Genomic DNA, 15,960 nt, shown 5'->3' with positions numbered 1-15,960 from the left:
ATGGATCACCTCACATATTGGTGATACCTCACCCAAAGGTCCTAGAGTCAGTACTTCACATAGGCAGGACATCGTCAACGATGTCTCAATCAGCATCCACACTTGTCGCATGATGCCAGTTGACTGGAAGTGTGAGTTACAAATGGAGTAAATCGCAGTGTATCAACAATAATGTGCTTTAAATAGTAGTTATTTTTTCTCATGTTAATATGGTCTCTTTTTCAAACAACTTAAAAGAGCATCTGGAAAGGTTGGACAGGCAGGACGGAGCTTTGGAAGATCAGCTACTGTAGGTATAGTATAGGAGAGGAAGACGAGGCCTTTCTCCAGCATGACCGCTAAGGGGTGCTGCAGTATTTATATAGATGGGCAGGATGCCACTAGCCCCCTGCCTGAAACCGTTCTAGTTTCAATGCCAGCCTACTGACTCAGAAGCCTCTGTGCCCCGCCTAAGATTCACAGGGTCATTGGACTGAATAAGAGCAGCAGACAAACAAGGGGGAAGAGTAAAAAATGCAGAATAAATACTGCCTCTAACATTTCAGTTCATGCAACATTTTGTTGTTAATTTCAACATCTTCAATACACGACACAGAATAATTCAAGACTTTTGTAGCCTATAATCTCACCATAGTCAAACACCTAAACTAGCTGTTCTCACACATTGATTTGCCATGCAGACTATAAAACTCAGAGAGACAGACTGAACTGGAATAGTCGGCTACAACACTGACACAGCTGTAATGCTCTCCAACTGAAAAAGTCAACTGAAAACCCTATTCATGGGTTCTGAGCGTACAGTAGGCTTGTTGCTATGTACTGTACAGAGCTCAGGAATGACCCATCCCTTTCATAACGTATCAAACTTCACTTCCATTCACATCAGCCCAACCAATCAGGAGTAAACATAGTATATGTGGCATTTTGGACAAAATTGAATAATACTATATATATATATATATATATAGTAGAAATGATTATATAAAAACATATGGTAGAAATTACAAAAAAAAGTATATTATTTTTTATGTACCATAGAAAAGTGCCACAGTTGAATGGTTGGACTTTAGTCTCAGAACGTGATTCTACTGATGTTTGAGTGGTACCTTTGGAATTCATGTCTCAAAACAAACAACATCTCATAGAAAAATATGTCATAGGAAGGTAACTTTGGATAAGATTAAATTGTGGCTCAGCCTTCAAAAAGAGACCCAAGATCAATCAGTAGGAACAGTTTCAATTACTTAAAGATGGCATATTCAAGTAGTTGAGTATGAAAAAAAAAAAACTAGGGCCCTACTCAAGCTAAACAGCCTGCTGGGTTTACGAGAGAAACCCATAGGGGACTTGGTACTGTACTCTTTGTGCTCTATAAAAAGGCAGGTGGACATAAAGCAATTCTCTTGTTCAGGGTTTGACATAAGCATTGTGGAGTGGGACCGTGTGGATTTATCCATCTACTGAGAGTCAAGCCATCTACCCTCTGATAAACATATGACCAATCTGGATCAATGTTAAAAGCAGACTCCAGCAGTATACATCCCAATAGGAGGACACGGAAAATTGTGAAAGGACAGATTTGTATAATCCATACTGTAGCTACATACAGTAATTAAAGCTACAGGGCATATTAGGTTATCTCTGGCCCTAGAGGCTGCATAAAGCAGAGTGGTGATCTGATATACAGTTGAAGTTGGAAGTTTACATACACCTTAGCCAAATACATTTAAACTCAGTTTTTCACAATTGCTGACATTTAATCCTCGTAAAAATTCCTTGTCTTAGGTCAGTTAGGCTCACCACTTTATTTTAAGAATGTGAAATGTCAGAATAACAGTAAAGAGAATGATTTATTTCATCACATTCCCAGTGGGTCAGAGGACATTTCTCCAAAAGGCACAATCTTTGTCCCCATGTGCAGTTGCAAACTGTAGTCTGGCTTTTTTTAATGGAGGTTTTGGAGCAGTGGCTTCTTCCTTGCTGAGCGGCCTTTCAGGTTATGTCAATATAGGACTCGTTTTACTGTGGATATAGATACTTTTGTACCCGTTTCTTCCAACATCTTCACAGGGTCCTTTGCTGTTGTTCTGGGATTGATTTGCACTTTTCGCATTAAAGTACGTTCATCTCTAGGAGACAGAACGCGTCTCCTTCCTGAGCGGTATGACGGCTGCGTGGTCCCATGGTGTTTATACTTGATTACTATTGTTTGTACAGATGAAGGTGGCATCTTCAGGCATTTGGAAATTGCTCCCAAGGATGAACCAGACTTGTGGAGGTCTACAATTTTTTTTCTGAGGTCTTTGCTGATTTCTTTTGATTTTCCCATGATGTCAAGCAAAAAGGCACTGAGTTTGAAAGTAGGCCTTGAAATACATCCACAGGTACACCTCCAATTGACTCAAATGATGTCAATTAGCCAATCAGAAGCTTCTAAAGCCATGATTTTCATCATTTTCTGGAATTTTCCAAGCTGTTTAAAGGCACAGTCAACTTAGTGTATGTAAACTTCTGACCCACTGGAATTGTGATACATTGAATTATATGTGAAATAAACTGTCTTTAAACAATTGTTGGAAAAATGACTTGTGTCATGCACAAAGTAGATGTCCTAACCTACTTGCCAAAACTATAGTTTAACAAGAAATTTGTGGAGTGGTTGAAAAACGAGGTTTAATGACTCCAACCTAAGTGTATGTAAGCTTCCAACTTCAACTCTAAGTATACACATCATGACAGAGACTGACTGAATGGGGCCTAGGCCTGTGCTCTTCAACTAACGGTATGTGAGCTCTCAGTGCGCGTGTGTGTGTGTGTTCACTGCACGGTCTGGTACAAGTAGCCTCTCTTGTAAGCACTCAGGGGGTAGAATGTGGCAACGACAAACTTCCTGTCAAAGGTCCGTCCCGTCAGCAGTCTCTGGGCCTCTTTGGAGTCGCCTGCGTTAGCATATTCTACAAACACCTGGGGGAAACACACACACAGAGATTAAGACAAGAGACAGTAAAAATGCAGGTCTACAATATGTACAAATCTCTAATTTGTACAGAAGTATTTAAAACCTCTTACATCTAGATGTTCCGCTAGCGGAACACCTGCTCCAATATCCAATGATAGGCGTGGCGCGAAATACAAACTCCTCGAAAATCCGAAAACTTCCATTTTTCAAACATATGACTATTTTACACCATTTTAAAAGACTCTCCTTTATCTAACCACACTGTCCGATTTCAAAAAGGATTTACAGCGAAAGCAAAACATTAGATTATGTCAGCAGAGTACCCAGCCAGAAATAATCAGACACCCATTTTTCAAGCTAGCATATAATGTCACATAAACCCAAACCACAGCTAAATGCAGCACTAACCTTTGATGATCTTCATCAGATGACACTCCTAGGACATTATTTTATACAATACATGCATGTCTTGTTCAATCAAGTTCATATTTATATCAAAAACCAGCTTTTGACATAAGCATGTGACGTTCAGAACTAGCATTCCCACCGAACACTTCCGGTGAATTTACTAAATTACTCACGATAAACGTTCAAAAAAACATAACAATTATTTTAAGAATTATAGATACAGAACTCCTTTATGCAATCGCGGTGTCCGATTTTAAAATAGCTTTTCAGTGAAAGCACATTTTGCAATATTCTGAGTAGATAGCCCGGCCATCATGGCTAGCTATTTTGACACCCACCAAGTTTGGTACTCACCAAACTCAGATTTACTATAAGAAAAATTTGATTACCTTTGCTGTTCTTCATCAGAATGCACTCCCAGGACTTCTACTTCAATAACAAAATGTTGGTTTGGTTCCAAATAATCCATAGTTATATCCAAATAGCGGCGTTTTGTTGTGCGTTCAAGACACTATCCGAAGGGTAAAGAAGGGTGACGCGCCCGGCGCGTTTCGTGACTAAAAAATTCAAAATATTCCATTCCCGTACTTCGAAGCATGTCAAACGCTGTTTAAAATCAATTTTTATGCGATTTTTCTCGTAAAAAAAGCGATAATATTCCGACCGGGAAACCCTGTTTTCGTTCAAAGACTGAAAATAAAAACATGGAGTCGTCTCGTGCACGCGCGCGCCACTCTCATTGTTCTCAGATCGACCACTATCCAAATGCGCTACTGTTTTTCAGCCATGGCCTGCAAAGTCATCATTCAACGTTCTGGCACCTTCTGAGAGCCTATGGGAGCGTTAGAAAATGTCACGTTACAGCAGAGATCCCCTGTTTTAGATAGAGATGATCAAGAAGGCCAAGAAATGGTCAGAGAGGGCGCTTGCTGTTTGGAATCTTCTCAGGTTTTGGCCTGCCAAATGAGTTCTGTTATACTCACAGACACCATTCAAACAGTTTTAGAAACTTTGGAGTGTTTTCTATCCAAAGCTAACAATTATATGCATATTCTAGTTTCTGGGCAGGAGTAATAATCCGATTAAATCGGGTACGTTTTTTATCCGGCCGTGAAAATACTGCCCCCTATCCATAACAAGTTAAATGACAACAATAGACCACTGGTTATGGGGCTAGTGTGTGTCTTACCTGTCCTTTGCCTGGGTTCTCCTTGGGAATGAGAAGAGAGACTACAGAGCCGTACTTCTGGCACTCCTCCTTCATGTCCTCCAAGATGTCTGACAACACAACAGCATCATTTTGATCAGTGTAAATCGAAATGGTCACATTTTCAGGGGCATTTTTGCCACAAAAAATGGTGTCATTTCCATGTCTTTTTTTTATTCACAATCTGATCATATGTTGTTTAAAAGGGATACTGCACGATTCTGGCAATTAATATATTTTTCTACTTACCCAGAGGCAGATAAAAAAAAATGTTGTCTCTGCTCACAGTATGAAGGAACTTAGATGTGCAGTGCCTTCAGAAAGTATTCACACCCGTTGACTTTTTCCAAATGTTGCTGTGTGACAGCCTCTATTTAAAATATATTCCATTTTGATTTTGTCACTGGCCTACACAATGTCAGAGTGGAATTATATTTTTAGAAATTTTTACAAAGTCATTCAAAATGAAATGCTGAAATTGAGTCAATAAGTATTCAACCCCTTTATGGCAAGCCTAAATAAGTTCAGAAGTAAAAATGTGCTTAACAGGTCACATAATAAAGTTGCATGGACTCACTGTGTGCAATCAAAGTGTTTAACATCATTTTTTAATGACTACCCCATCTCTGTACCCCACACATACAATTATCTGAAAGGTCCCGAAGTCAAGCAGTGAATTTCAAATAGATTCAACCACAAAGACCAGGGAGGTTTTCTAATACATCTCAAAGAAAGGCACCTATTGGTAGATGGGTAAAAATAAAAAGCAGACATTGAATAACCCTTTGAGCATGGTGAAATTATTACACTTTAGATGGTGTATCAATACCCACAGTCACTACAAAGATACAGGTGTCCTTCCTAACTCTGTTGTCAGAGAGGAAGTAAACCGCTCAGGGATTTCACCATGAGGACAATGGTGACTTTAAAACAGTTAGAGGGTGTTTAATGGCTGTAATAGGAGAACACTGAGGATGGTTCAACAACACTAACCTAAATTACAGAGTGAAAAGAAGGCAGCCTGTCCAGAAAATTCATCCTTCATGCAATATTGCACAAAAGTGAAACTGCAAAGAAAAATGGCAAAGAAATTAACTTTATTTCCTGAATACGAAGTGTTATGTTTGGGACAAATCCAACATAACATGTCACGGAGTACCACTCATGTTTTCAAGCATGGTGGTGGCTGCATCATGTTATGGGTATGCTCGTCATCGGCAAGGGAGTTTTTTAGGATAAAAAGAAACGGAATAGAGTTAAGCACAGGCAGAATCCTAGAGGAAAACCTGGTTCAGTCTGCTTTCCACCAGACACGGGCAGACAAATGTACCTTTCAGCAGGACAACAACCTAAAACACAAGGCCAAATTTACACGAGTTGCTTACCAAGACGACCTTGAATGTTCCCGAGTGGCCTAATTACAGTTTGAACGTAAATCACCTTGAAGATCTATGGCAAAACTTGAAAATGGCTGTCTAGCAATGATCAACAACCAACTTGACAGAGCTTGAAGAATAAAATAAAAAACTGCAAATATTGTACAATCCAGGTGTGCAAAGCTCTTAGAGACTTACAACTGTAATCGCTGCCAAATGTTATTCTAACATGTATTGACTCAGGGATATGAATACTTATGTAAATTAGATATTTATGCATTTCATTTTAAATAAATCAGCCAACATTTCTAAAAACATGTATTCACTGTCATGATCCATTTCATAATTTTTGAATTCAGGCTGTAACGCAACAAAATGTGGAAAAAGTCAAGGGCTATGAATACTTTCTGTAAGCAGTGTAGTTTTGCAAGCCAATGCTAATTAGTGTTAGCTGACTGGAAGTCTACCGGTACACTCACAGAACTACCTCTATACTGCATGCAGAGAAACATTTTATCCACAAGTTAACCTGACTCTGGGTAAGTAGAAAAATGTCTTATTTGACAGAATATTGCAGTGTCCCTTTAAAAGCGAGAGTCAGCGACACATGAAGTGGACAGCAGAATTGTGCAGACTTCCGCAACAACTAAGAGCGCAGACAAACTTCTCAGCTGTTTTGGTCCCACATGTACAGATACTCTGTTAGTGCATAGTCTTGCTGCTGCTCATGGCAACGTCATATCGCTGAGTCTATATATAGCCTCATCATATGGTTTAGTTCACCGATGACTCGTGGCACTGACTTGTGGTTCCACGAGCCCCAGTGTATTTCCATCGATCTTCAAAGTGACCAACTGTAGGAGAAATTTGTTCTTAAAATGTATCGTCAGTGGAGAAAGTTGGTTTGAAAAGGCTGAGCCCTACCTTCATACTCCTCCTCATTGTGTAGGTGGCTGTCGTCAATCAGGTTGAGCAGGCGCAGAACAGGAGAGGGCAGCAGAACCAAGTCTTCTATGTGAGGAGCTGTCACACATTTCTTCAATCAATAGGTTTAAGAAGCCTTTTCTATGGTTTATGCAGCTCCACCCAACCTCTCTACTATGATTCTAATATTTTTTTTCAGTGAAAATTCTATGCATATCATAAAGAGGTAGATTACAAGCATAGAGCAAAAAAGAGGGTTGGGAACAGGTGCAGAGATAGCTTGCATAATCTTATCTATCATATGAGCTGACTGAGAATGAGGTACAGTGCCTATCATAAGTATCCACCCCCCTTGGATTTCTTCATATTTTATTGGGTTACAAAGTGGGATTAAAATTAATTTGTACTTTTTTGTCAATGATCCACACAAAATACATGTCAAGGTCAAAGCCAGGTCGCAGTTGCAAATGAGAACTTGTTCTCAACTAGCCTACCTGGTTAAATAAAGGTGAAATAAAAAATACAAAAACGTGGAAGAACAATGTTTGTATTTTTATGAAAAACAAAACAATATACCTTGATTATATAAGTACTCACTGCCCTGAGTTAATACATGTTAGAAACACCTTTGGGTGGCAGCAATTACAGCTGTGAGTCTTCTTGGGTAAAAATGATTCAAGCTCTGTCAAGGTTTCGGGGATCATGGCTAGACAGCAAAGTCTTGCCATAGATTGTCAAGCAGACTTAAGTCAAAACTGTAACTTGGCCACTTAGGAAACTTCTTGGTAACAACTCCATTGTTGATTTGGCCTTATGGTGTATGTAGGTTATTGTCCTGCTGAAAGGTGAATTCATCTCCCAGTGTCTGGTGAATGCAGACTTAAGCAGGTTTCCCTCAAGGATTTTGCCTTTGCTTAGCTCCATCCCGTTTATTTTTATCCTGAAAATCTCCCCAGTCTTTTCCAATGTCAAGCATACCCATACCATGATGCAGCCACCACCATTCTTGAAGATATGGAGGCAGTTACTCAGTGATGTGTTGCATTTTCCCCAATATTACAGCTTTGCATTTAAACCAAAATGTAAATTCCTTTGTTGTGTTTTTTTTAAACAGTATTACTTTAGTGCCTGGTTGTATACAGGATGCAAGTTTATTTTATTCTGTATATTTGTATTCTTTGCACTCTGTCATTGAGGTCATTACAATGTTGTTGATCCATCCTCAGTTCTCCCTTCAATGCCATTGAACTCTGTAGCGGTTTTAAAATCACCAATGGCCTCATGGTGACATCCCTAAGCAGTTTCCTTGTTGTCCTGCTGCTCAGTTCAGAAGGACAACTGTATCTTTGACGTGTCTGGGTGGTTTAATACATCATCAACAGCATAATTATTAACTTGCCCATGCTTAAAGAGATATTCAATGTGTGATTTGTTTTTGTTAGCCAGCTACTAATCACTGCCCTTCTTTATGAGACTTTCGAAAAGCTCCCGGGTCTTTGTTGATGAATCTGTGCTTTAAATGTAATACTTGACTGAGGGACCTTACAAATGTTGTATGTATGGGGACAGAGGAAGGGATAGGCATTCAAAAATTCTGTCAACCGCTATTATTTCATTTATGTGATTTGTTAAGCCAGATTTTACTCCTGAACTAATTTACGCTTGCCTAAACAAATGGGGTGAATACTTATGCAACGACTATATTTTTGTTATTACATTTGTATTAATTTGTAAGCATTTGTAGATTTTTTTCTCTCACTATGACATTATGGAGTATTTTGTGTAGATCAATGACAAAAAAAAAAACAATTAAATCCATTTCAATTCCAGTTTGTAACGCAACAAAATGTCTGCTGTGGACTTTGTATTGGTGTTTCTGACTTACCAAAGGGTATACTGAAGAAAGGGCTAAGCAGGGCCGTCTCGGCTGTGCCTCTGTGCTTGGGGTCATTGTGAAGCATGCTGCAGGTGCACACAAACATTACAAAAATGAATGTCAACGTTAGGAACCCCTATCTCAGGAAAATCATCACATGCATTTCAATAAGTTTACAATTTTGAAAATGACAACTTATGTTTAAGGGAGCGCAGAGTCAATTTGCTACAATAGATCAAATGTCTGCATTTATGCACAAACTAAAACAAAATGCATATGGATGAATGAATGAATGAATGAATGAATGAATGAATGTTGTTACCTCTTGATCAGGTCTCTGAGGTGATAGACAGGGATAGCAGGACACACCACACTGTTACTGGCAAAGATATGGTCGACTATCGCTGCACTGTTGTCCTGCAGGAGCAAAGAACAGTAAGCAACATAACAGCAGGTTGGACAACACGCCCATATCTGTCTAATAAATGTATATTACCTAAATGTCTTCTGTGTACAGTGCATTCAGAAAGTTCAGACCCCTTCACTTTTTCCACATTTTGTTACCTTACAGCCTTATTCTAAAATGGATTAAATAATGTTCCTCGTCAATCTACACACAATAACCCATAATGACGAAGCAAAAACAGGTTTAGACATTTTTACAAAAAATTGGCAGAAATAACTTATTTACATAATTATTCAGACCCTTTACTATGAGACTTGAAATTGAGCTCAGGTGCATCTTGTTTCCATTGATCATCCTTGAGCTGTTTCTACAACTTGGAGTCCACCTGTGGTAAACTCAATTGATTAGACATGATATGGAAACGCTCACACCAGTCTATTTAAGGCCCCTCAGTTGACAGTGCATGTCAGAACAAAAACCGAGCCATGAGGTTGAAGGAATTGTCCGTAAAGCTCAAACAGAATAGTGTTGAGGCACAAATTAGGGGAAGGGTACCAAAACATGTCTGCAGCATTGAAGGTCCCCAACAACAGTTGCCTCCATCATTCTTAAATGGAAGAAGTTTGGAACCACCAGGACTCTTCATAGAGCTGGCCACCCAGCCAAACTGAGCAATCGAGGGAGAAGGGCCTTGGTCAGGGAGGTGGCCAAGAACCCGATGGTCACTCTGACAGAGCTCCTCTGTGGAGATGGGAGAACCTTCCAGAATGACAACCATCTCCACAGCACTCCACCAATCAGGCTGTAATGGTAGAGTGGTCAGATGGAAGCCACTCCTCAGTAAAAGGCACATACCAAATCTACGGTGAAGCATGGTGGTGGCAGCATCATGCTGTGGGGGTGTTTTTCAAGGGCTGGGAGACTAGTCAGGATCGAGAGAAAGATGAACGGAGCAAAGTAGAGAGATCCTTGATGAAAACCTGCTCCAGAGCACTCAGGACCTCAGACTGAGGCGAAAGATCACCTTCCAACAGGACAACGACCCTAAGCACACAGCCAAGACAACACAGGAGTGGCTTTGGGACAAGTCTCTAAATGTCTTTGCGTGGCCCAGCCAGAGCCCGGACTTGAACCCGATTGAACATCTCTGGAGAGACCTGAAAATAGCTGTGCATTGACGCTCCCCATCCAACCTGACAGAGCTTGAGAGATCTGCAGAGAAGAATGGGAGAAACTCCCAAAATACAGTTGTGCCAAGCTTGTAGTGTCATACCCAAGACAGTAATCACTGCCAAAGGGTCTGAATACTAATGTAAATGTAATATTTCAGTTTTCATTTTTTTTTTTTAAATGTGCCTGTTGTTGCTTTGTCATTATGGGTTATTGTTTGTAAATTGATGGGGTGAAAAAAATATTTAAATCAATTTTAGAATAAGGCTGTAATGTAACAAAATGTGGAAAAAGTGAAGGGGTCTGAATACTTTCTGAAAGCACTGTATGTGAAGAACATATTGATCTATTAGCTACAGGTGGATCAGAGTCCACTGCATTGTATATGACAATAATGTGGTAAAGAACAGTCATTTAAACAGGTGTGTTTGTGCTGGGGTGGAACAAAAGCCTGCACACTCATTATAGCGGCAATACAGGCCCAGAGTCAGAGAGCCGTGCTGTGGACGTACCTTCCACTCAGGTGACCTGACAGTGTCTTTGAGTTTGATGCCGGAGTACATCTCCAGCAGGATGATACCCAGGCTCCAGAGGTCCACAGTCGCCGAGCAGCCAGAGTTACCCTCCGCCTCAAGCCCCACCTGGGCCAGCGAGTTCTGAAGCTCAGCCTCCGGGGCACGGTACCCATCCGTCTGGATGTACTTCACGTCCTTGGAACATACAAGGAAAGAACGAACACTATTATACGGGCAGAAAACCACACACACCAAAGTTTAACCCGGTCCATATACCGTAATTTCCGGACTATTAAGCGCACCTGAATATAAGCCGCACCCACGGAATTTTTAAAAAAGTATTATTTTGAACATAAATAAGCCGCACATGTCTATAAGCCGCAGGTGCCTACCGGTACATTGAAACAAATGAACTTTACACAGGCTTTAACGAAACACGGCTTGTAACAAAAAAATTAAAATTAGCAGTAAGCTTTAGTTGTCTTTTTGCACTGAGTCAATTCCTCACGCTGCTGTTTCCAACGTCTTATCATCGACTCATTAAGACCAAGCTCCCGTGCAGCAGCTCTATTTCCTTTTCCAACAGCCAGATCAATCGCCTTCAACTTGAAAGCTGCATCATATGCATTTCTCCGTGTCTTTGCCATGATGAGGGTGACAAAATGACTACCGTAATCAGAATGATGGGAAGTTTGAGAGCGCTCGATTTAATCTAAACAGTAAACAAACAAGTTGTTTGACCTTAACCCGTTCGGCAATTTCATTGGTCTAATGAAAGCTTCATGCCGCCAAAAAACTGAGCACGTCACAGAATGTGTTTTTTTGTAGAAAAAAAAAATTGAAAGCGGGAAAAATCCATATATTAGCCGCGTCATTGTTTAAGCCGCGAGGTTCAAAGCCTGGGAAAAAAAGTTGCGGCTTATAGTCCGGAATTTACGGTAATTGTTTCCTTGTTGTATGTCAACTAATTTTATGCATAACTGATTAACGTACAAATATGCTAAAACCAACTTGAAAACCCTCCGTTAGAGGTATGTAGCCCACACCAACCCCTGTTCACAACTCCACTTCACCTGGTTACCCTCCTTGAAGCTGAGCCCAAAGTCGATTAGTTTGAAGCACTCGTCGTCTGCGCTCCAGAGCACGTTGCGGGGCTTGAGGTCTGCGTGGACGTAGCCCTCTCGGTGGAGGAAGGCCAGGGCCTCCAGGATGTCTCTTGCGCAGTGCTGCACCAGCCACATGGAGTGGCCCTGCTGCTGGGCACCACCACTCTGGAGGCTGCCCACCTGGCCCTGGGTACTGGCCCTAACCAACAGCTCAGACACACTGACATCCAGCAGCTCTAGCAGCAGGCAGCGTGTGGCCACACCCACATGGCTGTGGTTGGTGAACACCCCATACAGCGTTACTATGGAGACATACAGGAATGGAACAGTCAGCATAAGCACAGATTTGATTGGGTGGTGAAGTTGGGGGCTCTGTTCGAATATCAAAAAATGCATCCCTCCCTTGAGGTTACATTGATGTGATCTGTAAAGCAAGGTTATCACCCTGTTATAAAAACATGGAAGTCTTGTCTGAGTATTCACATATCCTGAATGTAAAGTAAGTGTATAGCGATATCGACTTAATAATCAAAACCATATTCTTTTAAAGCCCACTCCGGCAACAATTCCAAAGTCCACTTGTAAACGTGGTGATGATCAATAAATATAGACAACATTGAATTGTTTTATATAGGGGCAAAGTAAACTCTCCAATATCTTATCTTCCATTTAATTGTTGTAGAACAAACAACCGATAATCTGTTGAGCCGATATATCGGGTCGATATTGGCTTTTTGTAGTCTACGGACCGCATCTGGCCCACCGGTCACTTCAGTCCAGCCCACGAGACAAAAAAAAATAAAAATGTAGTGGTATCCAATTGGTAGTTACAGTCTTGTCCCATAGGGAAAGGAGGAATCTTCCTGCATGTTTATGAAACGGCGTAGATGAGCGGATGTGTGGGCGCGCTCAAAATTCTCAAATTATGAGCAGGTTTGAGTCATTCAGGCAGAACGTGCATCGTTGTTTCATCTTTTTACCTACCCTCGCTCTCCTTGTTAGATATTATGCACATTATGACTTGGTAGGTAATGTCATCGCCATTGAGCTAGTTCTCATAGCGGCCATAAACCTCACCAAGAGACATGAGCGATGCGGAGATGTGAAAGGGAGCGGAGTTACAGCCTGGCTCTATCAAGTCGTAGCAGTAGGCTAAAGTTACAACCCACCCATTTCTTGACAGATAGCTGAACTAGCCAATTGAGTCGTTTCGAATTTCATCCTGGCAGCTGAATTTTTTTTTTTAAATCCGATCACGGAAAATGACAACAAAAATACTCGTTTCATAAGAATCTGTGATCACAAGTCATCATGTTGGACCCATTTGCATTGAGTCGATTTTATTTTATATTCTCAAACTAACAGCTGTGCCTATATGATGTCCTTCCATACAGGCGTGACATTCTGGAGTGATGCTTCTATGCAAATGTTGTGGCTCAGTAGGCTAATATAAGTCCCAAATGGAAGGCAAACAGTTTGTCATCTGTAGCACCATAGACTCCACTGATCAGCCAAAACAAGCGCAATAACTCAATGCATGCACATACTCCTATTGAATAAGCATTCACCTGTATTGTGAGTATGCCTATACCATCTTAATTTACCCACTTTATCAAGAGATTTACCATTCAAATTAGATTATTACCTTAATGTTATTATGTAGGTAGATTGGTAAAAAATAAATGTATTGTTTGGTTTTAAAATCTATGCATTATGCATACTGAATATCAGCCTAAAATATCAGCTTCCTTGACCCCCAAGAATTGATATTGGCCCTAAAAACAAATCCATCTAGGTCGTTCTCTAGTTATTACGATGTGTCAGTCAGGGTCATCATCATCAGGTGTTGGTTTGACGTAAAGCCTGAGAAGGGCTTTACGACATGCCAATGAAGGCTTTAAAAACCAGCGTTGCCAGAAAAACAGCTTACTATGACAGATCAGAGACAAGATTGAGATTTGTGACTTGGTTGTAATGGCTGACTGGCAATCAGCTTGATAAAAACACAGATTTCAAGTATGAGGCTAAACCCTTCGTAATACGACTCAGATAACCTCATTTATGTGGTACACTAGAAGACGAGCTCTGTAATTCCAGAGATTGTGCACAGTGACATTACAACCATATTACAATACAATAAAAAGGTCCGTACCGATGTTTTTGTGTCCTTGGATGTCTTCCAGCACGGACCTCTCCTTGTGGTAGCCGTAATCTCCGCCCTGAGCGTCCGCCAGGAACTCCTTAACGGCGGCCGTACTCGTCCTTCCCGAGCTCACCCGGTATACCGAGGCCGAGACGCCTTGCCCGAGTCGGGCCTGGACGTTCCAAATTTCTCCAAATATTTCAAACAACACCGGCTTCATTGCCTGATCAACGCTTCCGGGAGATCCTGCCATCAATACTGCGCTGCTATCTGGACGGGGTATCTTCCCACTTGGATCTGATGAACTACAGTGAGCCATTGAGATGAGTGAATCAAGGCAAATTAGCTAGCTAGTTAAGTTTAGACGGTTGTATGCAGCTGCGGGAACATAGCAGCCGACCAGCGAGACACCCCGATAAAAAATATCGCACGGTTCGACACTAGCCAGCACTGTAAACGTGTCTTCTAATAAGTCAGTTGCGGGTTTCAACTTTATCTACCAATAGCTGACATGTTAGCTACTTCGCATGTGCTAGCTAATTTAGTTACATCAAACAGTAATTTAACATGCATGCACACGGTCACCAAATAAACGACCTAAATTTAAGCATTTATTCTGAACACTTTGGTTAATCCAAGTAACTTGCAAAAGCGAAAAGTTCTCCCTTCTTGATTTGTAGAATATATTTTGTCATTGTTTAGCCGGCCATCTTCCCGGAAGCAGCAGCCGTCATTAAATGGTTAGTGCTATTGGGATTTTTGTGACGTCCCTACCCCCCCTAACCTTGAGCTCGTTTGAGTAGTAACGCGAAAGCAACCGACTGTAGACAAAAGTCGAAGAGTGAAGTCGGACACTGATGTGGTTTTCCAACAGCAAGGCTCAGTGCAACATGGCGGTGTTGACATTGTTTATACAAGTTTGTCTTTGTAATGTAAAAATAAACATGTCTCCAACCCCCATATCACACACTCAAACTAAATATACACTCAGTGTACAAAACATTAGGAACACCAGCTCTTTAATGACAGACTGACCAGGTGAAAGCTATGACCCTTATTGATATCACCTGTTAAATCCACTTAAATCCGTGTAGATGAAGGGGAGGATATAGTTTAATGAATAATTTTTAAACCTTGAGATAATCGAAACATAGATTGTGCATGTATGCCATTTAGAGGGTGAATGGGCAAGACAAAATATTTAAGCGTCTTTGAATGGAGTATGGTAGTAGGTGCCAGGCACACCTGTTTGAGTGTGTCAAGAACTGCAATGCTGCTGGGTTTTTCATGCTCAACAGTTTCCCACGTATCAAGAACGGTTGACCACCCAAAGGACATCCAGCCAACTTGACACAACTGTTGTAAGCACTGGAATCAACATGGGCCAGCAACCCTGTGGAATTCTTTCAACACCTTGTAGAATCCATGGCCTGACGAATTGAGGCTATTCAGAGGGCAAAGGTGGTGCAACTCAATATTAGGAGGTTATTCCTAATGTTTCGTACACTCAGCGTATGTGTGTACATTGTACTATCAATTGGTGAGAGAGAGCCTCATACCATATTCAATTGTACATATCCACTGTTACATGAATTGCGGTAAAGTTGGTTTCAGTCAGGTCTTCCGTCACATTCGCGTGAGTCAAACAAAAACTCCCTGATGATTGGTTGACAATGCAGGTAATGGCTGCAGGATGTAACTGCAGAAATGTACAGTCAACTAAATTACCTTTGATCACATGGTTTTTGAAAGTTCATGCAGTCCTCTTGTAGGCGTAACATGAAGAATATGAACTCTGGTCTCCTATAAAAACAACCAACATCTTAGACGTGGCCTGGCCCACCGTACCTCTTTGCCCGTCCAAATAAAA

The 15,960-nt window shown here is 41.0% G+C and overlaps 2 protein-coding genes across 3 annotated transcripts in view; one reads left to right on the top strand and one right to left on the bottom strand.

The window, feature by feature from the left end:
* Window positions 1–2,647: 2,647 nt before the first annotated feature.
* On the bottom strand, window positions 2,648–15,060 carry LOC115158557 (serine/threonine-protein kinase Kist). The gene is made up of 8 exons (XM_029707659.1): window positions 14,100–15,060; window positions 11,915–12,249; window positions 10,839–11,036; window positions 9,073–9,167; window positions 8,760–8,836; window positions 6,875–6,973; window positions 4,557–4,645; window positions 2,648–2,964 (listed from the first exon to the last, which is right to left on the bottom strand). Exons 1-8 carry the CDS (start codon window positions 14,407–14,409, stop codon window positions 2,818–2,820), a joined length of 1,350 nt encoding a protein of 449 aa, XP_029563519.1. The 5' UTR covers window positions 14,410–15,060; the 3' UTR covers window positions 2,648–2,817.
* LOC115158556 (UDP-N-acetylhexosamine pyrophosphorylase) overlaps window positions 14,312–15,960 on the top strand; it is a 35,905-nt gene continuing 34,256 nt past the window's right edge. Inside the window, exon 1 of one of the 2 annotated variants that reach the window (XM_029707655.1) lies at window positions 14,312–14,400. The gene's annotated coding sequence lies outside the window, so the exon portion shown is untranslated. The remainder of the gene's footprint in view (window positions 14,401–15,960) is intronic. The other variant, XM_029707656.1, reaches the window with a different exon arrangement.

This window comes from Salmo trutta, chromosome 22 (assembly GCF_901001165.1).
Source record: "Salmo trutta chromosome 22, fSalTru1.1, whole genome shotgun sequence".
Taxonomy (NCBI): domain Eukaryota; kingdom Metazoa; phylum Chordata; class Actinopteri; order Salmoniformes; family Salmonidae; genus Salmo; species Salmo trutta.
Note: the sequence above shows the minus strand (reverse complement) of the source record. Positions and strands in the feature narration are given on the sequence as shown.

Coding starts and splice junctions, on each gene's coding strand:
- LOC115158557 (XM_029707659.1), bottom strand. CDS start 14,409: ATGGCTCACTGTAGTTCATCAGATCCAAGTGGGAAGATACCCCGTCCA. Junction 12,250..14,099: donor CCAAGGACACAAAAACATCG/GTACGGACCTTT, acceptor ATGTCTCCATAG/TAACGCTGTATGGGGTGTTC. Junction 9,168..10,838: donor TCAGGTCACCTGAGTGGAAG/GTACGTCCACAG, acceptor TTGCTCCTGCAG/GACAACAGTGCAGCGATAGT.